The sequence below is a fragment of the Anabrus simplex genome, chromosome 7 (assembly GCF_040414725.1).
Source record: "Anabrus simplex isolate iqAnaSimp1 chromosome 7, ASM4041472v1, whole genome shotgun sequence".
NCBI classification, from domain to species: Eukaryota; Metazoa; Arthropoda; class Insecta; order Orthoptera; family Tettigoniidae; genus Anabrus; species Anabrus simplex.
The window spans coordinates 73,000,581-73,027,124 of NC_090271.1; the positions used below are offsets into that span (position 1 = coordinate 73,000,581).

The 26,544-nt window shown below is 36.8% G+C and overlaps 1 protein-coding gene across 15 annotated transcripts in view; it reads right to left on the bottom strand.

Annotated features, from left to right (window-relative positions):
• LOC136877263 (protein bric-a-brac 2) overlaps nt 1-26,544 on the bottom strand; it is a 395,003-nt gene that overhangs the window by 36,318 nt on the left and 332,141 nt on the right. The window contains exons 6-7 of one of the 15 annotated variants that reach the window (XM_067151149.2): nt 19,890-20,149; nt 5,482-5,611 (exon numbers count right to left, since the gene is read on the bottom strand). The exons of 5 other annotated variants lie outside the window; for them this stretch is intronic. In XM_067151149.2, the coding sequence (XP_067007250.1) occupies nt 19,932-20,149 (218 nt within the window). In that variant the 3' untranslated portion in view covers nt 5,482-5,611; nt 19,890-19,931. Of the gene's footprint in view, nt 1-4,184; nt 4,436-5,030; nt 5,298-5,384; nt 5,612-19,286; nt 20,150-26,544 lie in introns of those variants that run through there. 9 more of the 15 variants (XM_067151150.2, XR_010860746.2, XM_067151157.2 and 6 more) reach the window with 9 other exon arrangements.

Here is a 26,544-nt window from a genome sequence, read left to right on the forward strand (position 1 = left end):
AATGGAATAAAACAACAGATTGTTACACAACAAGTAGCAAGATTGCATAAAAGTAAAGCCGATAGTAATGGCGGCTATAATTAGACGATGGCGAAAAATCTTATGTAATCAAAGTAAAGAGGAGAGAGTAAAAGTCAAAGTTAGTCGAGAGATCCGAAGTTCATTATGATCTTGAAGATAAAGGATGAAAGTCAGATGCATATGGTGAAGTTGTAGAACACGTTGAGGATATGAAGTTGGTGAATAGAAGTTGAAGAACAGTTTCAAATAGGATCACTATGGACCATCTCAAAATTTGAAGTGATGTTCAAATGTTGTAAATTGTGAGTTTGTAGATATTCTAGTTGAAAAAGCATATACAAGTGGAATCACTTGACGGTGACAAAGATAGCTTGTAATATTATGAGTAAGAAGTATTTGCAACAGTAGACTTCTTGCTACGTGTGTTATAACGTAGCAAGAAGTCTACTGTTGCAAATACTTCTTACTCATAATATTACAAGCTATCTTTGTCACCGTCAAGTGATTCCACTTGTATATGCTTTTTCAACTAGAATATCTACAAACTCACAATTTACAACATTTGAACATCACTTCAAATTTTGAGATGGTCCATAGTGATCCTATTTGAAACTGTTCTTCAACTTCTATTCACCAACTTCATATCCTCAACGTGTTCTACAACTTCACCATATGCATCTGACTTTCATCCTTTATCTTCAAGATCATAATGAACTTCGGATCTCTCGACTAACTTTGACTTTTACTCTCTCCTCTTTACTTTGATTACATAAGATTTTTCGCCATCGTCTAATTATAGCCGCCATTACTATCGGCTTTACTTTTATGCAATCTTGCTACTTGTTGTGTAACAATCTGTTGTTTTATTCCATTGTACTTATTTTAGCAGCCTTCTAAGGTTGATTTTGTTAATACTTCCACTATTGTGTCTCATCGCATTGTATTTTCAAACCATCATTGTTATTTTTAATGTTGTTTTACTTCAAATCTCTTCAAGATTTTAAAATTCATTTCATCACTGCATGTTATTTAGACGCTTATTTTTAATTTAAGGTTAAGACTATGGCTGATGATGCCTTCAGAGAAGGCGAAACATGTCCCACTATTAGCTAACAAATTTATGTAAATCATCCAAGACGATTTTGTATTGATTAGGTGGTCTAATAAATAACTTAATGTTATTATTTCAATCTACATCATCAATACGGACCAAAAATGATATTTATTACATGTAATACAATACTGGTAACCGGAACTCGAGTCTAACACGCTCTATCGGAGCGATCGGCTGTTTATTAATTCACTTAGCCTCCGCCAAAAGGCAGGGCTTGAATGTCAAGTCGAAACTCATAAGAACTGAACTATAGGCTACCTATGACAGCTTATGGCCAATCTGTTGAGGATCCAGCCGGCCTTCGGGGTGAGGACATACATACATACATACATACATACATACATACATACATACATACATACATACATACATACATACTGTATGTAATATAATACACGCATGTTGATTCATAAGACATGGCAACCACATTTTATCCTTCCCCCTAAAAAATGTCAAATTTGGTAATTTAATATGGTATATATTTAAAAGTAGGTAATGCTGCTACCAGATGGAGTATGAGTGTACTGGCATGGAGGTGATCATATTCCCAGGGTCTATCTTTGGTGACTGCGGTGCGCAACGGAAGCAACCAAATTTGAACAGCGCTCATAAAGAATATATGTATGATGGCAGTTCTTGCCACTCTACCAGTTCCCTTATCTTAGTCTGCACGACTTTAATCTCATTCTTAAAGAGAAGAAGTCATTGTATGGGAAATACTTTGCTAACATACAAGATATCGTGACTGAAGTATGATGGTATTCTATGTCATTTCTATTGGACATTGAACTGTGGACAACCAGGAAGATTACTTTCAAGGATGTTCAACTGACTGCGAATACAGTAAAATGACGACTTTGAATGTCATGTTTGTTTTTATCTTCTCGGTTATTCTAATATGCAGGATTTCTTTACCAGTCAATATAAAAATACCCAGATATGTAAAATATAAAATCTGGATCATCTCATTGCCACTTTTTGTTTCAACTATAACTAAAATATGTTGAGATGGAAGAATCTTCTTAACAAAAGGAGATTTTTTACAGCTATCGGTCTTATGTTGCACCAGTTTGGACATGTCTTATGGTGATGAATGAGATAGAACAGGTCTAGGGCTGGGAAGGGAGCGACCATAGCCTTAATTAAGGTACAGCATTTTGCCTGGCATGAAAATGGGAAACTATGGCAAATTATCTTCAGTTATACAGTGTGGTTTGAACACATCGTCTCCCGAATGCAAGCTCATGGCTACGTGACCTGAACCATGTAGTCAACTTGGAAAAAAGGTTACAGTTCATGAATAGCAGCCATTTATTGCTTTAAATATGGATCCTGGCTGAGGATAGTCTAACACATGAGGCATCTTGTAGTTCCCACCTTGGTAATTCCTTTTCATCTTTCTGTCCATCTGGTAACTCCTCTGTCATACTACACAGTCATTTGACTTCATTCTTTCTGACAGATGGAGAGAAAATGTCAAGATATTTATTTTTTGGGTGTGGTACTACTTTGCAATGTGTGTATTATGTCATTTAGAAGATAAATTGACTGTCTAATACTAGTTTCAAATGAGAATATCCTATAATTTATCTTATATTTGGAGTTGATTACATTCCTGAAGAATCCAATCTCATTAACACACACACCCACCCACCCCATTCTACTTCCCCAGTTTCAATATCACCTCACAATTTTCTTTGTCCAACCCCTTCAAGTTTTTAACTTTTTTATTTTACAATTTTCTTTATGGTGTACTAAACACAGGTAGGTCTTAATTAAGGTATAGCCCCAGCATTTTCCTAGTGTAAAAATGGTAAACTACAGAAAAGCATTTTTTTTTTTTTTTTTGCAGCATACAGACATTAAGTGGCTACCATCATTAAGTAAAACTAATATGATACGTTGGAAGTTTCAATTTTTTTCCCCCCCATGATTTTCATTTTAGTTAAATTTTGCATTTCAAATAATTTAAGATTTACTTTACAAAATAACTGATTCATAAAATTCTCATCACTGAGCCTCAGTTGCAAAAATGCTCTGCAGGGCTACTTGAAGGAATACCTGTGTTTAATTTTAAGAACATCCTCAACAACAATGTATAATGTAGGATAAGTTGAATATCTTCGGAAATACTGGAGAGGTAAGAAAGTACCTCAATCAGCACTGGTTTTGCTATAGTGGAAGTAACAAAGTTATCTTCTACACCACTTAATTTATTCCTGTTCCTGCTTCCATATGATGTATACTGATTACTAGAATGTAACAATTACAACTTAATTTCAAGAAGTAAATTAAGAGTAAAAATTATATTTTGCAACTAAAAATTACTGAAAAAGTATTTGTAACAAGTAATTAGATTACTTTTACTCAATTACTTCCCACTCTGCTTATGAGTTACAGAGGAGTCTGACTTCATTTACGGCCCTTAGCCAAGAACATAGCAGAAACTGAAACTTAACTTGCTGTAGATGCTAGTGACTGTTTCGAGGGACAAAACACCGGCATTAGCCTATCAATACCACACCTCATCATACTCTTGAACAATACCTTATACGTTGTCTGTTGTAAGGACATGGGGTAAAGTTTTCTATATAATGCAAATGAAATGAAATTTTCTGCATCAAAATTCTGTTCAGTTTCGTTTCTTGTTTCCAGAAAGTAATCAATTATCAGAGGCAATATTAACATATGAAGGGAAACTTCTTGTCATCAGATGCGTAGCTTGAAATTTCCTCGAGTATACTGTGCTCCTACATTTGTACAGATACCAGTTTGGTTTCTATTATAGGTATAAGATATTGTGTAGATGTTATTTCTTCCTGTTAATATGCTGTGTTGTTGAGTGACCTGGAGTAGTATTTTGTTGTAGGTTTGACTTGAATCTAAGACCTTTCCCACCAAAAAGCCAAGTAGCAGAATCGTTCATCTATGGCAAAAATATAGAAAAAATTCCAAATCTTGTAATCTATTGGGGAAACAGTTCACATCCTGCTGAACTGAGGAAAGTGAAAAACATTCTGCTAACAATAGTCAAACAAACAGCACTCACCAAGACTTATTATAAAATTAAAACAAGTTCTTTACAGGGTCTTCGAGTTCATGCCATCTTGTGAACTATTTTCATGTGTCGTCGAACGTCCACTCTGCGACTCAACATTAAATTGCACACGGGACATTTAGTTTTGTTATTGTGCACGTCCATATGTTGGCTGAGTGAAGAGCGTCTCTTGTAACTCGAACCACAAATCTCACAACAGAACAATGGTAGAGCTTCTGGACTTGATAAGAACCAAGGCTTCCCTGCAAAGCAGACACAAAAACATCAGTACATAATCCTAGAGTCAATAACAATCCTTGTGCTCATATTACACAAGAAGCCTACCTCTCTGCATCATCCATCACAATATTGTCTCTAGTTTTTCAAAGATTTTCCATCTTTCTCCAGTACGTGACAAGAGGATGCATGAAGGATAGTTTTGAATAGTTTTTACATCCACCAGAAGAGACTGCTCTTGGTATTAGGAAGTCACAATAGGTTCATTTAACTGGATCTGTGAGGATTTCTGTGCAGGGAAGGATGAAAGAAAACACTGAGTAGAGTTCACAAATATTTTATTTCTAAAATCAGTCTAACGATCATCACTGACAGGACATTCAAGTTGCAACATATTTATGCAATGAATGCTTCTTTCAGGGGAGGCCAAGTCTTGTTTTGTTGACATACGGATGACACAAGACTACAGAAACAATATACCTCAATACAGTTAGCTCTGAATACTGAGAATGATCCCCATGGAGATGAATATTATGGCATAACACTGCTTTTGTATAATAGTGAGGTAGATAAATGACAAGAAGTGATTGGAAATGAGGTGATGTATAATACCTTACAAAATAAAACACTACTACTGGTCCCAACCGTGTGGCCACTTACCCAGGGTAAATCACCAATGACCTTACACAACTACACCATGTCTCGCAAGCATGTGACGTTTCATATGATCAGTGCGGCTTAGCACCACGAGACAAACTGGGCAACGTGTCTTGCCTCTGTGTACATCTCTATGTTGATAGAGTGAACATGGATTGCGGAATGTCTTGCCACATTCGTTGCACTGATAGCCAGGTTGAGAAGAGGATCCCTGCCACTTCCATGGAGACTCTAGAAAAAAGAGAGAAGCTTCTTTGTGTGCCTTTTTTAGGAAAAAAGATGGAAGGAAGGATACAAATGATAAACGCAGTCAAGATGATGAGAGCCCTTTAATTTCAGAGATCACAGAGAAGTGTAATTATTAGCTACAAGGCCATGCTTCATGAGCAAATGTCTCTTCAAATGATCAAGACGACTCAGAAGGATGTGGCAGATGGGACAGCGTGTTCTTCCCTTGTGGACATCCATGTGCTTCTTGAGAGAACCAGGATACTGAAATATCTTCGGACAGATGCTGCACTGATGGCCCGACATGCTTTGATAGCCTACAAGTAAACAACATTTTACATTATACTTAACTTAATATATGACTAAAATAATTGGGGGAATTTTATGATGTTCTGTTACACACAGTAAGGTATTGTGCATTATACTGATACAAAGTATTAGCAAAGTAAGTCAGAGAATCAAAGTAGCCCATTAATAAACCACAAGATTTTCTATACAAAGTACAGCACTCTCTTCTGAGAGACCTGTTTGGTTATTCATTCTTACAGCATTCCTTCTACTCATTCACCCTCTTGCTTACTCAGCCCAGACACCTGGCAAAATTTCCTCAGTAGAACACTAGATGATTGTCATTATTCTTCTTAAAATGAAACTAAGGTTACAATGAAAGTAGTTTGACTTATATTCTTCCTATTAATTTCACTGTATGTACTTTTCATGTTCCTGTCTCTCTGTATATCACTTGATCTCACACTTGTTTGTTCTTTTCCAATACCTATATTTTTCCTGCATATACATGCTTAAGCAAGCTAACAGGAGAAAAACATATTATGGTATGTACAGGAAACAAATGGAGAGCAGCTACTTACCATGCAAACAGGCATAGATAGAGTAAACATAAAAGAAAGATATGGATCCAAAATTTTCATCTGCAGCCTTCATCTTATTCTACACATGTCTGTCTTTTATGTATAATCTAAACACATGTGTTTACATGATAAGTTACTGCTCTCCATCTGTTTCTTATACATCTACTGCATATACAACTGATCTTGCAAGAATGTGATTTAATAAACACACACCAATTAATTTCTTTTGTTACTATTTGCTTTAAGTAGCACCGACACAGATAGGTCTTATGGCGATGATGGGATAGGAAAGGGCTAGGAGTCGAAAGGAAATGGCTGTGGCCTTAATTAAGATTTGGCTGGTGTGAAAATGGGAAACCATAGAAACCATCTTTACGGCTGTCGACATAGGGGTTTGAACCCACTATCTCCCGAAAGCAAGCTGGCCAGCTAATTGACTCAAACTGCGCAGCCACTCGTTCGGTCGTTCAAATAATTTCATTTAGAATAAGAGGTCATGGAGAAACACTACATATTTGTAAAGAATCACTGTACGCAACATTATGTTATGCAAGTACAAGTTTTAATATAATTTCTAGTTCCTATTTTTTATACAATAATGAAATAAGTGTTTTCAGTTACTGACAGTTATTAACTAGATTTCAAGCCAGGTGGCGGGAGGTAATTGATATCAAGATTTATTCTACTACCAATATAACTACAATATAATAAAAATACTTTTTCCCCCCCCACAAAATATATGAATCTGTCAAAACAGAATTGAATGTCAGATTGGTGATACAAAGCTAGAACAGGTCGATAATTTCAAGTATTTAGGTTGTGTGTTCTCCCAGGATGGTAATATAGTAAGTGAGATTGAATGAAGGTGTAGTAAAGCTAATGCAGTGAGCTCGCAGTTGCAATCAGTAGTATTCTGTAAGAAGGAAGTCAGCTCCCAGACGAAACTATCTTTATATCAGTCTGTTTTCAGACCAACTTTGCTTTACGGGAGCGAAAGCTGGGTGGACTCAGGATATCTTATTCATAAGTTAGAAGTAAAAGACACGAAAGTAGCAAGAATGATTGCTGGTACAAACAGGTGGGAACAATGTCAGGAGGGTACTCGGAATGAGGAGATAAAGGCTAATTTAGGAATGAAATCGATGAAGCTGTACGCAAAAACCAGCTTCGGTGGTGGGGTCATGTGAGGCGAATGGAGGAGGATAGGTTACCTAGGAGAATAATGGACTCTGCTATGGAGGGTAAGAGAAGTAGAGGGAGACCAAGACGATGATGGTTAGACTCGGTTTCTAACGATTTAAGGATAAGAGGTATAGAACTAAATGAGGCCACAACACTAGTTGCAAATCGAGGATTGTGGCGACGTGTAGTAAATTTACAGAGGCTTGCAGACTGAACACTGAAAGGCATAACAGTCTATAATGATAATGTATATATGTATGTATGTACGTCAAAACTTCACCAAGGAGAACATGATTTTGAATAAGAATATTAGCAGAGTCCTTAGCTTTTGATGGACATTAGACTAGTCAAGGTAACAAATAAACTGCTATGAGAACAAATGTGGTCGAATTTTATTGTCTTAAAACAATAATCACCACCAACATTCTTTTTTTTTTTGCTATTGGCTTTATGTCACACCGACACAGATATGTCTTATGGCGACGATGGGACAGGAAAGGGCTAGGACTGGGAAGGAAGCGGCCGTGGCCTTAAGGTACAGCCCCAGCATTTGCTTGGTCTGAAAATGGGAAACCACGGAAAACCATCTTCAGGGCTGCCGACAGTGGGACCACCACCATTCTTAAGGGGAAGTAAAACCAGAAAACCGTCCTCTTCATGAGGATAAATAACTCTGCTTCTATATTACATACAGGAAAGTTACCAGCATAAAATAAGAGTACATTTAACATATAAGAATTACAGTGTTGTCCTTTGTGTTGAATAGCCCTTCAGCAAATGAAGCTGTACTTAGATTTCACCTGTAGTAATAAAAATGTTGCTTCTGATTTCTAGAATATCCAAATTCTATACATTTACATTCTCATGGTTGTAATGATTCATTTGTTTGATTCAAATGAAAAGACTTGTTACTGTGCAAGAGAATTGACAGCACTGTACAACACCTGGACTAATTACATCTTTCAATCATGTCAAATATTACATAGGACTGTTTCCATATTGTGTAAGTTCAGTTACAGTCACTTTTTGAAAACTCAAGAATTACAGGCCCCTCTGTAAATAACATATAATGTCTTCACCAGAGTGTGTAGGAACAAGGACTGGGAAAGATGTGATTGAGCAATGGAGTAAGTTCGAATGTAAACCACGAAAGAAGTCCAGAAAACCTTTTTGTTGAAGAAATCTACATGATCCACACATTATCATTTAACTCAATACATCAATCAAATATCAACAACGTTTTAACATATTTCATATATCTTTTCTTCTTCTTTAATACCGCATAGGATCACTTTAGTCCGTCCATTGTTCAGGTCTCTTTGAAGGGATTGCTCGGGCTTTGCGGTCCTCCCAGTATTTCTTCAGAAGCTCCGATCTTCGTGCCCTTTCCTCGGTTGAATATGTGTGTTGTTAGTTTGTTTCATGTAAGGGTAAAGCGGAGGTTTGTATTCTTGAGTTTTGTGTTCAATTTGATCTTATTTGTGGTGTCTTCTGTTGTAAGGCCTATTTCCTTCAGATCCTCTCTTACTTCTCTGATCCATTTACATCCTGTTATGGTATTTTTTTGAGACAAGATTGTGTTGTACTAGTTGTTTCAGAAGTCTCGAATCCTGCATCCTCATGATACGTCCAAAGAATCCCAGTCTCCTCTTACGCATAGTATCTGTAATGGGTTCTAGCTCTTTGTACACAACTTTGTTAGTTATTATCCGCCACTGTCCATCTTTCTGGTATATTTTGATGATGCAGGTTCTTCCAATCCTCCTTTCACTTCTCTGAAGTCTGTCAGTCTTTGATTGTTTATTCAGGTGAAAAAGTGTTTCTGCTGCATATGTAGCTTCCAGTTTGATAACTGTGTTGTAGTGTTTTATTTTTGCATTTATTAATAGACATATCTTTTTGTAGACCCCTGTTAATTTTTGTGCTTTAGCTAATCTATTTGTTCTTGTTTGGATTGAGATTTTTTCATTTAGGTTGTGTGTTATTACTTCTCCAAGATATTTAAATGAGTTACTATTTTGATTTTATTACCATTTATGGTAAATTCTTTTAGTTGTGTTGGGTTTTGGGGCATAATTTCTGTTTTTCAGATGATATTTTGAGGCCAATTTTATTTGCAATTTTTTGAAGTTCTGGCGTTTTTGCTTCTTTTATGTCCACTGCTAGTAATGCTAAATCATCGGCGAAACCCAGGCAATTTGTTTTGATTTTTCGGCTAATCTTTATTTTGGGGGGACATTTCCTAAACCATTGCCTGATTATCATTTCTAGAGCACAATTAAATAATAGTAGTGAGAGCTCATCTCCCTGCCGTAGTCCAAGTATCTTTTATGTAGAATATGTATATAGTTTTGGACCTGTACTTGGGCCAGTGAGTATTAAAAAACATGGAAGTTTTGAAATCAAAATAATTTCTAGACAACATGTGCAATAATAATTATTAAGTTAATGTCGTAATTGTCCACCTTTTCAATTCTATAATATGCAATATTTTTAAATTACATTACTAAACTAGGGACTAGTTTTACCCTTGGCTGGCCATCCTCAGCCTTAATGTAATACATCTAATAACTAAACAAATGTACAAACACACAATTGACATAAAAACAAATGTACAAAAATACAATTGACATTAAAATCTGGGATGAACTATGTGTAAAATTTGAAAAATAAATAAATTAGGCTCTAAATTCTTAGCATCTGGAGTATACTCATTGTCCAGACTCTTTCTTGCATGGAACTAACAATTCTATGAATATGAATGCAAGAAAGAGTCTGGATGATGAGCACACTCCACATGCTAAGAATTTAGAGCCTAATTTATTTTTCAAATTTTACACATAGTTCATCCCAGATTTTAATGTCAATTGTATTTTTGTACATTTGTTTTTATGTCAATTGTGTGTTTGTACATTTGTTATTAGATGTATTACATTAAGGCTGAAGATGGCCAGCCAGGGCCAAAACTAGTCCCTAGTTTAGTAATGTAATTAAAAAATAATGCATATTATAGTATTGAAAAGGTGGACCGTTACAACATTAATTTAATAACGATTACTGTGATCACAATTCAATACGGATCAAAACCATTAAGTTTATATCCTATGAACATGTGCAATGGCTGTGTACAATATCTCACCGTTAAGATGGCGGACCAATTTACCTAGCAATAAGTCTCCATATTAGTATGATGTCACTGGATGATCAACATCTCACGATTAAAATGACCATGACGCAGGCTAACAATTAGTGAAGCAGTGAACTCCTGGTGGTTGCATGTCGTGTGAGGTGTCGTTTGATTAATTTTAGTGAGTTCCACAAGAGTACAGTGAAAAAACAAACATTAAGTAGTGAACATTTGAGAAAGCTGTGTTGATAAGAAGTGCAAAAGAAAGTCTTTATTTTGCAAAATATTGTGACATATGGACAAATTGCTTCAAAATTACTGAAAATGCATTTGAGAGGATAGAGCAACTTTTCAGAATTACAAAAAAGTCCAAAATCTCCAATGCCAGGAGTCAAAAGGCTTCTCGGTACAGAAAACCAAGAATAACGGCCAAGAGGTCTCTGGTGCTGAACCAGGCAAAGGTTCATTAGGGCTGTAGTGCAATGGGTTTTGTTTTGTTCTGTATACTGATCACCCTGGCCTGATTGACTAATTGTCTTGAAGATGTGTACATTTGTTTACAATACTTAATTGTAACTGAAAGATTTCCCACCTTTTCAATACATTTATTAGGCCTACTGTTTTGTCCATAACAAGAACAAACACATAATTAGACCACCACTTTAATTAGTACATGTGTTGACCCTCTGTATGGGACAATAATTAAGAAAGAAAATGTCAGGAATAAAATTTAAAACCCACAGTTACTAGCTACTTTATTTTGACATTACCTATCATATGGTACATAAAAACATAAAAAGATGCACCTGTGAACCCAACACACCCCATTTGAAAATCTGTGTTATTATCTTCTAAATGTGCAACTCCTTGGCTAAATGGTCAGAACTGAGGCCTTGGTTCACAGGGCCCCAGGTTGAATTCCAGGCTGGTTCACAGATTTTAATCACATCTGATTAATTCCACTAACTCAGTGACTGGGCGTTTGTTTTGGTCCCAACACACTCCCATTAATATTCACATAACACACCACACTACCAACCACCATAGACATGCAATAGTGAATACTGTATATCTCTCCCGATAAGGTTGGTGTCAGGAAGGACAGCCGGCCAAAAAACAGAGCCAAGTCCACATGTGCAAAATAGTTCACACCCACAGCCCTACCAAGGTGTGGGGAAAGTGGTAGAAGAAGAAGAAGAAAGTATCTTCTAAATATTTATTTTCAAGCCAAGCTTCCATAACATAACTATGCCTTCTAGTATTCAGAATCTGTACTCAATTACCCGTCTCAAAACCAGAGGTCAACAAACTATATTTTCTCATTAATTTTCCCTAAAACCATACAATATACATTGTTCATACAACTGTTTGAATGAGGAAACATCAGAACATTGTGGGCTCAGATCAGCAGGCCTTCATAATAAATAATGAAGTGCATTAACAAAAGTCCAACACTTCCAGCATAAGAATGGCATGAAGAGCAAGATATGAAGCAAACTTCTAAATAATCATCAAAGACAGGAAGCTAGGAAGGTAAATAGACAGATCAGTATGGGTGGAGGAACACAGATGTACAAAAGGATAAATTTCACAATAATACAACAGCATCTTCATGGATAGGCTTTTTCATCGACTCCAGTTGATATATAACCTGACCAAGTTAGGAGAATCTCTGGAACAGGCTGCACTTATGTTGTCTGAACAAATATGACTTGGTGCTTGTGGAATATGTGGTGTTGAGCAGGATCAAACTGTACAACTTGGGGGGGGGGAGACCACACAACTAAAAACACATTCGAGCAGAGTAGGTATCGATTTAACTGTTTTAGAATAAACATACATACATACATGCATATTCACACAGGCAGACAATGAACTGATTTAATACTTACATTGGTATGTGTCTTGGCGTGGACGCATGTATACTCGCCCTGTGCCTTCGTTAGCTGTGTCATTGGAGCTGTCACTCTAGCACTTCTCAACAGGACATTAGCTGGAAGTGCTGCTGCCTTTAGATGCACTTATGGCTATCATTATTCTTGTCACTACTGCTTTCAAGTACAATACTGAAGATACTGATAATCATGTTGCCAAAAACTTCTTCCATGAAATCACCCCTGCACCAGTAACCTTCTTCAATCTCTGTAACATGCTGACAAGCCTTTTTTTTTTTTCCAGTCACTAACTAACTGAAGGCCTATTATCAAACAAAGTATTATATGAATTGCAGAGACATGATTTTAAAGACCACCTCCTCGTTCAAATACAATTGGGTGATTGGTATGCATGCACATTTCTCCTGTATTTTGCAATTCAGCTGATGTAATCTGTTATGGCAGTATTTCATCTCTGCCAGGGCACTTCAAAGTTGGTTGAGTTTTAGTTCTGTTTCTTCTTCTCCGAGCTTGTTTCTGGTTCACAGCTTCAACAGCAAGATGGGCATCCACAGTCTTAAAGTGGGTCTTTCCTGAAACCTTTTCTGTGAGTGTATGTTCCAATCCTTCTCCAAACTTTTCTTTGTTTAATAATGTAATTCCCTTTCCATTACATCACCAGCATTTATAAGCCTACTATCAAAACCTATATAGGAAAAGTATGGTACTGTGTTAAAAGGCAGCAGTCCAGCTGTGCATAAGTACATGTTCACATTCATACTCTTCTTCTCTCAGTCATCTCGCCACTGAGGATTGTAACTTCCTCGACCTTGAGGGTTCAACATGTTCTCTCCTCAGCTTTTCTGTATGTGCTAACAACTGTAGGACCAACACTACCTTCAATGAGACCATTACACCAGCGCTCTCTCACATGGTCTTCTACCAAGTAATCTGGCCAAACACCACTATTTTCTCCAAGTTTCTCTTACTCTAAGAGCAATGTGGGCAAGGAACTGCAGTTTTCATTGGTGACAGAAAGTGGACAACTAGTAAACACATTTATTGGTAGTTCTGGTACCATTAACAGGTCTTAAGCAGAGTTCTGTTACCATTAACAGGTCCTAAGCAGATTATATGAACTCTCTGAAACAGTAACTCTTTGTGAGTTTATAACTTAAAATCAAAATGGTTATAAAACGTTAAAGAGTTTGTTTGAATGTATTGAGCAACATGTTTACTGGGGTAAAATATAATTTTAAATTTAAATATTGTAAAAAAATAATGTTATCTGCTTTACGTCCCACTAACTATATTTTTACGGTTTTCGGAGATGCTGAGGTGCTGGAATTTCGTCCCACAGGAGTTCTTTTACGTGCCAGCAAATCTACCAAGAGACTGATGTATTTGAGCACCTTCAAATACCACCGGACTAAGCCAGGATTGAATCTGCCAAGTTGGGGTCAGAAGGCCAGCGCCTCAACCATCTGAGCCACTCAGCCTGGCATTCATCTTGTTGGAAATGTGAATACAATCAAGAAGTCTGCTTTGTCATTGAGGATGAAGGAGGTAATTCCCTTTGAGCTTTAAGAAAAATGATAGATTTTCCCACACAGCCAACACAGACCTGCCAAGCCAAGTGGAAAAACTTCTCAACCTATTTAGACAAATGTGTGCACTTCCTCCAATAAGTTGTATCAAACTAGGCTTGTTTTATTAGTGCCGTGATCTCTATAGCAAAGAAACATATTCCACATGGCTTCAGTATGGAATACATCCCTAGGTGGAGTGAAAAAAGCGAAGAGGTATACGCATGATTCCTAATCAGCAGTGACTCTGAAGTAGCTGATGATACATTACAGAGCTTAGATGACCTCAGGAGACAGAAATGGAACATCAAGATTGAGCAATATGAATTTCGCACACTCCAGCAGACAGGCTTGGAGTCTTCTCAGGAAGTTTAGTAGGAATAATGCTGAATGCAATAAGGGCTGTTATCTCATCTCTCCTAACAGGTTGCTGATCACACTGAAAAAGTCTCTAGGGTCCCAGCTAAAAAGTTGATAAAACAATGGAAAATCTCATCTCCAAAGACCTCACCCTTCTTAAATCCATTTACAAAGCTTAAAGTAGACTTTGCACTTACAGCTGTAAATCAAGGCAATGCAGCTGGATTCAATGGAATATTCCCAGAGTTCCTTATAAACAGTAGCCGTAACACTCCATGATGGATGGCTGAATTCTATTCCATCATCTTGACAACTGGAATACTACCAAATGAATTCAAAGAAACTAAGTTAATTGCTACAGTGAAACCCAGGAAACCAACTGACCAAGTTGACAGTTACCACCCAGTTGCCATGTAGAGCATTTATTATTAAGTCCTGGAGAGACTCCTTTCTTTGTAAGAAAACAAGTAACAAAGCTGGGTTAAGACCGAATTGTATCTCTGTTTTTTCTTTTTCTTTTCTTGCTAGTGGCTTTACGTCGCACTGACACAGATAGGTCTTGTGGCGACGATGGGATAGGAAAGGCCTAGGAGTTGGAAGGAAGTGGCCGTGGCCTTAATTAAAGTACAGCCCCAGCATTTGCAATTGCAGCTCTAGCAATCAAGTGCCCGCATTGATTACATATAATGAGGTTGGTTTTCAAAGACACACAAAGACCTACACAGTATTTATAGCTCTGAAGGAAGACTATGACAGCATTTGGACACAGGGACTTACATGTAAACTGTTGCAAGTCATGCTTTGTCAGACTCTGGCAAATTTAATTAACGGTATTCTGATTAATAGATTCTTTCAAGTGGTTATGAATGACTGCATTAGCTGATGTCAAAATATCAACAATGGACTTCTTCAGGAATCAGTTCTGGCCCCACTGTTTAATTTATAAATTTATGCTGTATCTCCAAGTCTGAAGTTTGGATATGCTGATGATTTAACAATTGCCACTCAACATCAAGGTTGCAGAGAGAATATTGTCCACGGATCTATGAGAACTTGCATCCTATTTTTGAAACTGGCGATGACAGCCAAGCATGAGTAAGACAAGAGTTATCGTGCTTTCACCATAGTAACAACTGGTAAACACAAAACTGAGAAGTACACTTTAATAGTACCCTGATCCAATCAATTATCACACCAGGGAATTTTGGGTGAGGATTGTATTGGGATGTAAAAACAATAACATTATTATCAGAAAATATGTTCGGGTTAAACTGAAAATTTCGTAATCCAGACAGACTCCGGTCCCAATTAGTTCGGATTAACAAGACTCTATTGTATATAATATGTTATTAAACATTTTTTTAAAGGTATTTTATAATTTTATCTAACCTGCATTAGTTTTGACAGACTGAAAGAGTTCACAATTATAGAAAACTCTGAACCTGCAATAATACCTTGCAGATATTTCACAGCCCCTCATGGAGACCCTTGTTCTTTAGTTCAGGGACTGCTACTAGGTCAGTTGATTTAGTAACCAGTACATGAAACAAATATTTAAATACTGCTTAATATATAAAATTATTTCCTTAGGGTTCCTTACTTAATGGGCTAAGTTGGTATTTCTGTCATACATGTGTCTCTTCCAACTTTGTTGCAAGACATGACTAGATAACTGAAGGATTTCCTAGAGTGCATGAAGGTACATCAGGTATCATGATTTTGCAATAGTATTTACTCTGTGCTCAGATGATAGCCAACTCAAAACTAGATGACATTAGGTAGAAAACTTCTTTAGTAAGGATATAGAAAGAGGCTTTCCAAAATTCTGACCAAGAGAACAGTTTGAATAACTTCCTCTCCTACTTCATGTAATGCAAAAGGGCAATATACAGGGTGAAGCGTAATTCGCGCACTCGGGCGTCGCAGCGCGACTCCTCACATGCCAGCAATAAAAAAATGTCTCTTACAAAATTTTGTCTTGCGAGTATATCCGGCAGAAAAACGACGTTGAAGAGTAGCAATCTGGCAACACTGTAAGCACATGTAGGGTAACTACCTCTGTCAGCACAAGTTAGTCGTACTGTACAGTTGGTGCAGTGGGTAGAGTATTTGGTAGGCATGCAGGAGGTCGATGGTTCGATCCTGGGTTGAGGCGCATTTTTTATTTGCTAATTTCCATCTGACATTACCTATTGTAATACAGTAAGACACTGTTTCTGAGGTCACATGTATCCTACATTTACAACATTTTGTAACCCTGAAACAACGTAATGTAACGAAATGTAATGGACCTGAACGAGGCAAGAATAATAGTTGGTACTAATCTATAGGACCATTGGAGGAGGGTACAAGGAAGGGTACAAAGAAAACAGGTTTCACATCTAGTAGATGAAGTGATGCGAATAAATTCACGCCCACGACGTGGAAAGGGCGCCTTTCAAAGCTGACCAATGAAAACGATTGTTCGTTCATTTTTAGGATCATAGTATGTAAGAGCAAATGGTTTCTAGAGGACCCACTGCAATCGCTGTTGACGATTAAGATGCCAGATACCATACCACCTGGACTACATTTACGAAATAAAAAACATACGCCTCAACCCAGGATCGACCACTCGACCTCCTACATGCTAACCCAAAACTCTATCCACTGCACCAACTTTACAGCACAAGTAAGGTGTGCTGACAGAGCTAGTTACCCTTCATGTGGTTACAGTGTTGCCAGATTGCTACTCTTCAACGTCGTTTTTCTGCCGGATATACTCGCAAGACGAAATTTTGTAAGAGACATTTTTTTATTGCTGGCATGTGAGGAGTCGCGCTGCGACGCCCGAGTGCGCGAATTACGCTTCACCCTTTATATAGATTCATACCAAGTGCTAGAGATCAACTAGGAGGATAAAATATCTGCAGCTTCATTCAACTTCAGCAATGCTCATTATCTTTAAAGATGCAGCATTCTGATACATTAAATATTAAGAAAAATAAGTGACAAGAAATGCGAGCAAATGAAAGACACCCTTAGTCTTGCAAATAAAATACCATCAGGTTGTAAAAGAGCAAAGATTCAACCAAGGAAGCTTATACAGTGCAGATTACAGAGAAAGTCCTGACAAACATCAGTGGAAATGATGCCAGACTCAGCTGGGAACCAGTGGTTGGGAAGATAAAATTAAACAAACAAAACTACATACAGGTTTTTCGAAAGGCTTCATCACTAAATGATGCTGCCAATTGATCTTGATATGTGTTTATATGACAGCCATGTCACATGTCTAGTGGATATATGATAGTGGAATGAGTTAGTGTGGCAAATGAGTTGTAATGGGTTGAACATAATCCTGCTTTGCAATGGGCATTCCAGTCGAAGAAGAGCGATATATGTGGTTAAATTCCTTAAAGTTTAGGATCTATAATAAGTGTTTGAAACAATAGACAGTGCCCTAGATATAACAGAGGCACAAACAAACAATGATAGGGTAAGTCAAGTGAAGAATAAAGACCATAGTGAAGAAAAATAAGGTTAACGTGTATCCCAACAGTGAATGTTAAAGTCATCAGAGCTGAGAACCTCTTTTAAGAAGTTAGAACCTAATTTAACAAGTGTGTACTGGGAAAGCAGAGGACACACAAAAATTACTCGTTATTTCTAAACAAAGGAACTTGGGGAATACTGTATGGTACTGTATGAGTTAAAACCATTTTATGAAATTTAATACATACTATATTATGGTGGACACACTTCAATTTTGCACCTTACTGCCAGGCTTAAAAGCAGATATGTAAATCGAAAATAAGTCTAAGTTTTGTTCCATATTATTTTCCATCTCACATAACTGACAGCATAAATCTTGGTTAGGATGACAGAATTGATCAAGTCCCACATCTCCAAAAATCATTAAAAAATAGTAGTTAGCGGGACGTACAATCAATACCATTATCAGGTCCTGTGTTAAGTCGTTATAATCAAATTCTACTATATAACTACGAAGGAACTTGGCAAACAGATTTTATCTTGTGTTGGGAATCATACTAAGAAGTTTAAACACTACCCATTTTAAACAGCTATGTAGTTTCCTGAACTGACTTATGCACAGTTAATTTTATTTTTTTTCTTCACTATAAAGGCTACATTCAAGAAGTTATTTTAATGCACTTATTTATGCTTTCTCCATTAGGAGGCTGCCAAAAAGACAAAGCTTACATGAAAAGAGTTGATGAGAACTACAAAGGTAGTGTAAAATATATTGTCTATAAAGGATTAGTAAACAATATTATACCTGTTACTCAGTAAAACCATATCAATCAATATTCTGAAACCCAAAAGTTACAAAATATGTTAGTAATGGTGCCTCTTGCTCCTATCATCAATCCTAATACCTCTATGGGTCCAGATGATATTTCTCAGAGTACTACGGAATTGTAGGTTCATATATGTCACATTTCTCCTTGTGTACATCATGTGGTTGAGTAGATGATCCCTCGGTTCTAATTGTGGGGGTCCGACTACTTGAGCCCAGTGGTATGGTTATCGTGTCAATCCGGTGGCTTGACCGAACTTGAGACAATCCATGTATCTCCTCATAGACTGTGTATTGCTTTTCTCTTAGGGCGTCTACAATTATAGATGTTATACGATGATGATGTGAATTCCGTAGTGTGTCATTAAATGGACAGGAACCCAAGACATGACCAAGTGTTTCAATCGCACTGTGGTAATGCCATAAGTGGTCTTGGGACCTACCACGAAATACACGAACTGGAACTACATTTACTGTCAGTTTTATGTATAGGCCTACTGTTTACCACCAGAAGTCATTTCTGCTCCAATGAGCAACCTGGCTGCATATTCTACAGAAATTATGGCAATTAGCCAGTTATACAGTAATGAAATAATTTATTATGTTTAGAAAACTATTCTATGTTCTATTACTTTTTTTGTTCAATGGATATGATAATTTACAAGAAAAGACTTGGACTGAGGAATGACATTGGTAGCAAGAAACTTTATTGAATGACATTAATACATATTTTAGTTGTCAAAGCCATGAACAGAGGAAAGGTGGTTTTTCATATTGTATTTACGTGAGAAGAGTTTGTTACAAACTGGGCACATGGTTTGTCCTGTGTGAATATTTTTATGGTGAGCTAATGAATCACTCCGATGGAACACTTTGCCACACACAGGGCAGGGATATCTTGAAGTTCTTGAAGGATCTTCATCAGACAGCCAACGACCAGCTATAGAAAAGAAGACCTCACTTTAGCCTGTATATCATTTTAAGAAACAGACTTGATCACATGATCAAGACCTATTTCATTAATAAACATTGCTTTCAAAGTGCTTTCATCTGAATATAGTTCAAAAGAACAAAGAGCTACATACCTCAACTCCTCTCAACAACAAGTTGACACCGATGACAAAGTCTGCATAGGAAAAATCAACCTCTTTCCCATGCAAACAGAAACTGAACAGGAGGACAAGTCATATGATTAACTCGTTGGAAACAGGTTTTATTTTCATTCCTACTTGTCATTCAATATCCAAATATAAATGACAATGTATCACGTCACAGCTGAATAAGAATAATATCTTACCATCATCTTTCATCACTTTGCTGGAGACAGGTAAACACATATTTAAAGTCTGTGAACAGTTGATATGTGACATTTCATTGTGTATATTCGACTAAAGACCTTCTGGCAGATTGGGCACACTGTCTGCCCTTGATGGCTACTCTTGTGATGAGTGAGTGAGTCGCGATGATAAAACACTTTGTTGCAGATCTTGCATGAGAACTGAGGAGACTTGGTTGGTGTCTCCGACCAAAACTTGTCATCGTTCTTCCAATGGAGGGCTAAAGAAGAAAGAAGTCCATACTAGTTAAACTACACAGATAGAAAGAGGGAAATCAAGTTTATTGTACTGAAATACACAACAGGTACTAGAATTCTCCAAAGAATCTTATGAGAGATCAGTCAGTAGAGTTACTTTTCTGTTGCAAGCAAGCAACAATTAATTATTCATAAAAAATACAATCAAGAAAAACCTGTTAAGCTTCAATAATTTGTCTCAGAATAGAACAGTAAAGAGTAAATAAACTCAAAAATTTACTCCATTTTAAACACTCGAAGAGAACACTACTGCTTCAGACGAACTGCTCAATTATTGTTTTGGTGAAGTTTATAATGGTAAAGATTACTCAATGAAATCTTTCATAATCTAGAGCAGGGATTCTTGAAACCTTTTTGATTTGCACCACCCTGTTTCACGTTGTGGAATATCACAGAAGGGTTTCAAACTCTACGGAGTAGTCCTGATAGATCACAAACCCAAGCAGTACATATATAAACCACTAGAACACTCAGGAAAAATGTTGATTACACATGTCCTAACTATACTACACTACTTCAGTTTTCTACAACATACCAGTACGAACAGAAATTTTTTTCGTACTGCCCAAAATTAAAACAAGAAACAAAAGATTTCTTTTCTGTAGATTAAGAATTATGGGTGTGATTGTCAGCAGTTCTTCACAGTATTGAACAATTATGCAAAAGTAAACAATCACACTGGGTTGCAACAATAATGTACTTACCGACAGAATATTCTTAATTCTTCAGTTTCTATCACATCTTTTCAATTCTCTAAGGTTAATAAATAATATTACTAAAGTATTTAATACAAATGCTTGGTTCTATATATATAAATATCATCATCTTTCTGTCTGTACTGATAAAAACTTGAGTCCATAAGTATCACTGGCCTCATAGTTGGTGCTCAAGGGGCTATTCCCTGGGTACTCATGGACTTCATGAAAAGATCTGGACTAAGTGCTGATCTTCTCCACTCAATTGTGACAGTCACATTAAAGAGGTCGATAGCCATCTTCAGATACCAGACTCACCTTGAAGCTACCTTGTTTTCATTCAAGTATTAAATAATTTTGTGAAATAATATCTATTTGTTAAGGTATTCTTTGTCCTTGTAGCAGCCTGCAAGTATTGTAGGAAAATACAATCTGATAGTTGGTTTTTATACCAGATACGACAAATAATGGCTTATGTTGGGTTCAGTTTAATTTTTGACTGAGCATCACAAAAAATGGATAGCTGGGCTCTGTCTGTTTGCCTGTTCATTACAGCATAACAGGAAAATGGATAGGTGGATTTTCATGAAACTTGGAATTTTAAGTTTAGGATAAGGGCAAGTAGGATCTCATCTGTATGTTGTTCAAAATAATTTACCATGAAGGGAGGGTTTGAAAGGGAACCTGAAACACAAAACTCGATGCATCTCTCTTAAGGTTGGTTTTACAGGAAAAATTGTTCATGACAATATTTACTTTGAATATTATCCATAAACTTCTTTGTTTTGTAGTTTTTTTGACACAGTGAAAAATAATGGAAATATCAGTGGTAGCTGTCTGAAAGTATTCCAAGTATTGACAGCTAACTCTATGGAGAGTTAATATGTGGATCATCCCATTCACATTTGGAATGTTTTGTACGAACATCTGTCTCATACTGATACTTGGTTTTAGTACCCGAATTTTGTGATCTATGTGGAAGGGAAGGAAGGCAGAGGAAGGCTTGAACAAACAGAAAACCTAATATGCCACTACAGTAGAACTCCAGTCATAATGAACATTCAGTATTCGCGTGCCATATTTGGCCCTCCTACTGTGGAAAATACAGCATAAGCAGACGATGACTCATCAGTCTCGTATCGCCTCTAACGGTAGCCTTCTTTTTCAGTTGTGTCGAGCTGATTTGTTGCGATGTTCTGTCTTCTGTGTTTTGTTTTGTGCAGGTATATTGCTTTGTTTTCCTGAGCAGTAAGGGTTCTACAAGGAACATGTTATTTCATTGTTGACAGACAAAGTAAAAGTCATTGAACAAAGAAGTGAAAAATAAGCAGTAACTTGAGATATACAGCATGGGAACATAAACATTTTGGATATGTCTTCAATTTTAAACTTTGTGCCTGCCCTCGAGAGTGAAGATGGGAGTCGGTCGAAAAAAAGCTATGAAAATGGCCCAAAACAAGAAACTGGAAGAGGCTATATTGAAGTGGTTTCTGCAGCAGTGAGCACTGAGAAACCATCGTTCATGACTGATCATCTGTGAAAAGACAAAACTTTTTTCAGAGAAAACAGAAGGTTTATCTTCTTTTAGGGTGAGTAATGTGTGGCCTCAGAATGTTACGGCCAGGCACAGCATCCGTGAGTAAGACAGTGACAAGAAGCTATCAACAGACCTCGCATAGCTTGGCTGCATGAAAAGGGGTTCAGGCAGCGAAACAGACTTTGACAGATACATTCAATTAGTGATGCAGTAATTTAATACAGTGTGCAAGTACAGTACAAAATGTAAACAACATTGCTCTTGTAGTTATTAAATTAATACATTAAAACCAAATATAGGTTTTTCTTTCTTTAAGAAATAAGCTCTTTTTCATAAATTATCTGGATTGGGCCTGGTTCCAATTGATCTGGATAACTGGATTTCTACTGTACAACACTATAAATCACTGTATTATATTTGAAGCCAAATATCCAATAAATTGGACAATTTCTTAAAGATGTTAGTCACTTTCAGTGGGCTTGATTGCCTGTAATAACCTACACATAATCCCTCAGTTGACACATCTTTTCCCTTGGTACTCTGTAGTGCATTTTCTATGGATCTATGGAACATAGGCATTACTGTCTATTTATCTAGTGGCATTTTTCAGTTACTAGACACACACTTAAAACTGATCCTGACAGTCCTCCATTGGTCTGAAACTGCACAGGTTTTCATCAAATTGTTCACCATTCTTTTCTAAAATGCTGGAAAACACAGTCAGGTACACTAAGCAAAGAGATACCTGACAGGTTTTGCAATTCTTCCTTGCTTGTCAACAGTTGCAATTCTTTTGTTTGGTTAGTAGGTACATGCTATTCTTCTTACTTTATAAAGATATTTTATCCCTGCCTGTAAACTATATTTCATCACTTCATCTCAAATTTCTTCTGGTTCTGCAGTTCTATGATAGAGGAGTTTATTTATCACTCTCTTCAATTCCTTTTATGGGATTTCAATACTATCATCACTCTCCTTCCAATGAATTATATTGGACACAACTTCATTAAATATATTTCTTTTTATATGTAGTAGAAGTGTGTTCCAGAAAATGAGTAATGTGTTTAAAAGCCACAATCTAACTTCAGGAACTAAAATCAGACTTTTGCATTGCTATGTATTTTCTGTTCTTTTATATGGTGTAGAGACATGGACCTTAAAATAAAAGCACAGAGAAGAAGCTGGAGGCCTTTGAAACATGGCTTTATAGGCAGATCCTGAGAATATCTTGGACCCAGAGATGACAATCATGGAGGTAATGAGAAGGATGAACACAACACCTCAGTTGATCAAGATAGTGAAATGCCGAAAGCTGCAATATCTGGGACATTTCATGCACAACACAGATAAATACGACCTACTCCAAAAAATAGTTCAGGGGAAAAATCAACAGCAAAAGAGGTCCTGGGAGAAGACTAATATCTTGGCTTGGCAATCTTAGAGGCTGGTGCAATATGTCATCAGCTGAACTGTTCCACGCTGCCACAAACAAGACAAATATAGCCATCATGATCGCCAACATCCGAAATGGATAGGCACCATGAGAAGAAGATTTTTCAAAATATTCCTTTGATCTGAGCAAAATGCTATAGGATCTATAATGTCTGTCTCTGTGTCCTATTATTTTTTCCAATTATCTGGAATCAGCACTAATGTGAATTAAGCCCAGTTTTATGGCCAAATGCCCTTCCTCAGAAGGGTGTATTTACTAAATTGCATGTTTCTTTGGTGATTTATAGTGTGATGTGTACTATGTAAATTAAGAGGTGTATTAAGACTAACACTCTGCCCCAAGCTAGATGAATTAACTGGATGCTGTTAACATCCCCCGTCCTACCAGGAATTGAACTCAAGGCCCATCGATGGCCAATATGCTTGCCATTCAGCCAACAAGTCAGAATCTTTTGGATTTACGAGGAGTTTGCTTAATTTACATAAAATTCAATTCATTTTTCTTTTTTCACTTTTTTCCATTTTTCTCTTTCAATATCTAGGACTTGAAAACCCTCAACTGGAATAGTTTGCTGTTCATATGCATGCATTTTTGTTAAATTTTCTTATTGTGAAATTTTTCATTTTTTTCTTTTGGTAGACAGAGTTCCCTTTCTGTGTCCCAGGTCTAGAATACTTAGTTTACTACATATCTTTGATGGTGTTCTGTATCATTAAAAAATTCTTGGAACATCTGTACATTCCCTATTGATTTCCTGAATTCATGTTCAGCTATGATATAGTCTATTGTGGACCTTTAAACCCTCTCATGTGTAGCAATGTTTGAGGAAGAAATTAGCAACTACGTATCTCACACTAGAATGTAAGTCCAGCCAATGTTTACCTTTCCAATTTCCATATCTTGCACTGAAATCATCAATTAGTTACATACTACTATCCTTAATGTTGAATCTAATACATCACCCAGTGCTTAATAAAACTGTCTACATCCTCATCTACATCAACACATGATGAATATACTAGTCTTACGGTAATTCCTGTAGCCACCAAATTTATCCCCATCATCTACAAGCCAAATAGAAACTATGTTGCATGCTATGGCTCACCTGTTGAACAATCTCACTTCACTGTCTGCCTTTCCTCTTTTAAAACCTGTTAACAAAACCTTATAACCTCCTACTTTTTCTTCTGTATTGGATCTTACCTGAATATCATTAATACTTAACACATCCAGACCCAACCTCTTTTCTGATACAGCCATTTCTAGTATTTTTTTCTATAATCCCCATTGATATTGATAACAATGCATCAAATTCCATTTAATTTGTTGAGTTGTTCCTAAGGTGTTCATGGCCTGTTAGTGTGGCTTATGTCACTCTCGCAGGTCTACAGACATTGTGAGCATGCTCAGGTAAATTTCTGTGACGTAGGGTGCTGGTCTTGCTACACCTACACATAATCTTGGTGACCTTTTCACTTAAATGGTTCAGGGTGGATTGTGTTATCTTAGTTGCTTGAGCAAAGGGAGGGCCATGACTTTGAATATATTTGAAATGTTCACCGTTCACAATCAAGTCGTATGAATAGAGAAATATAATAATGCTGGGCTTGCCTGCTATCTAAAATTTGATCATGATATATTAAGCAAGTTGTTATGGTGCCTCACAAATACTGAAGCAAAAGACTTTTTATCATCCATTATTCATGTTGATTTTAAATATAAAAGAATGAAATGTTTGAGGCACATTAATACTTCACATGATGCACAGCCACATACCATAACAAGGGAAAATACTGATGCAGGGCAATATCGATCATTCTAGTATAGGCTAGCTGAGCCAGTTGTTGTTTAGAATTCACCAAATGAGGTTTAATGAAGTGAAGAATTTCAGTGATTGTGTACATCATCAAAAACTTCAATTACAGAACACCAAATTCTCAGCACAGATAATAAGTGGATATTCCAATCGTCTCCCGATTTATTTGATATTACATATGATTTTATGAGAGTTTCTAGGTTATACGGTGCTAAAGTAACAGCTTTTTACATACAAAGTCGTCTTGTACAGGATGAGAAAGTATGTGAAGAAAAGGGAACTTGAAGGATGGTGTAGGTGCATATGTGGAAAAATTTGTCAGGCAGGGAACATACAGAAGGCATCCAAACAGTTTGCTGTCTCTTATACAACTGCTTAATGACAAATTAACCCAGCCCGGTGGGAAGAGCGACTTCAGTCGTATGCTGCTGTTTTAATTTTTTCCTTGACTCTGAGCCTACCCAGAGTTATGAAATTCAGTCCTTGTTATCTGCATGCCCCTGTCATCAAGTGGTATTTTTAGTAAATACTTCTGCTTGACAGAAACAGAGCAGACAGAGCTGTAGGTCAGGGCCCTGACCTAACTTTGGATTACATGCGGCTGAAGATGCCTACTAAGTTAAGCGAAACATGTACCACTTTAACATCTATGTAACAACTGTATCCTAAATATAAGGACTGTAGAGTATTGGAATGGTGGTTTTTAATAAATCTGTTTGAAACTTTTACATACCACTTAGTCGAGCAGCTCGTCGTCTTTCTCCCAAGTCTTTCAGGTGCAAACTTTGCAACATTTTTGTAATGCTATTCTTTTGTCGGAATTCACCCAGAACAAATCGAACTGCTTTCCTATGGAT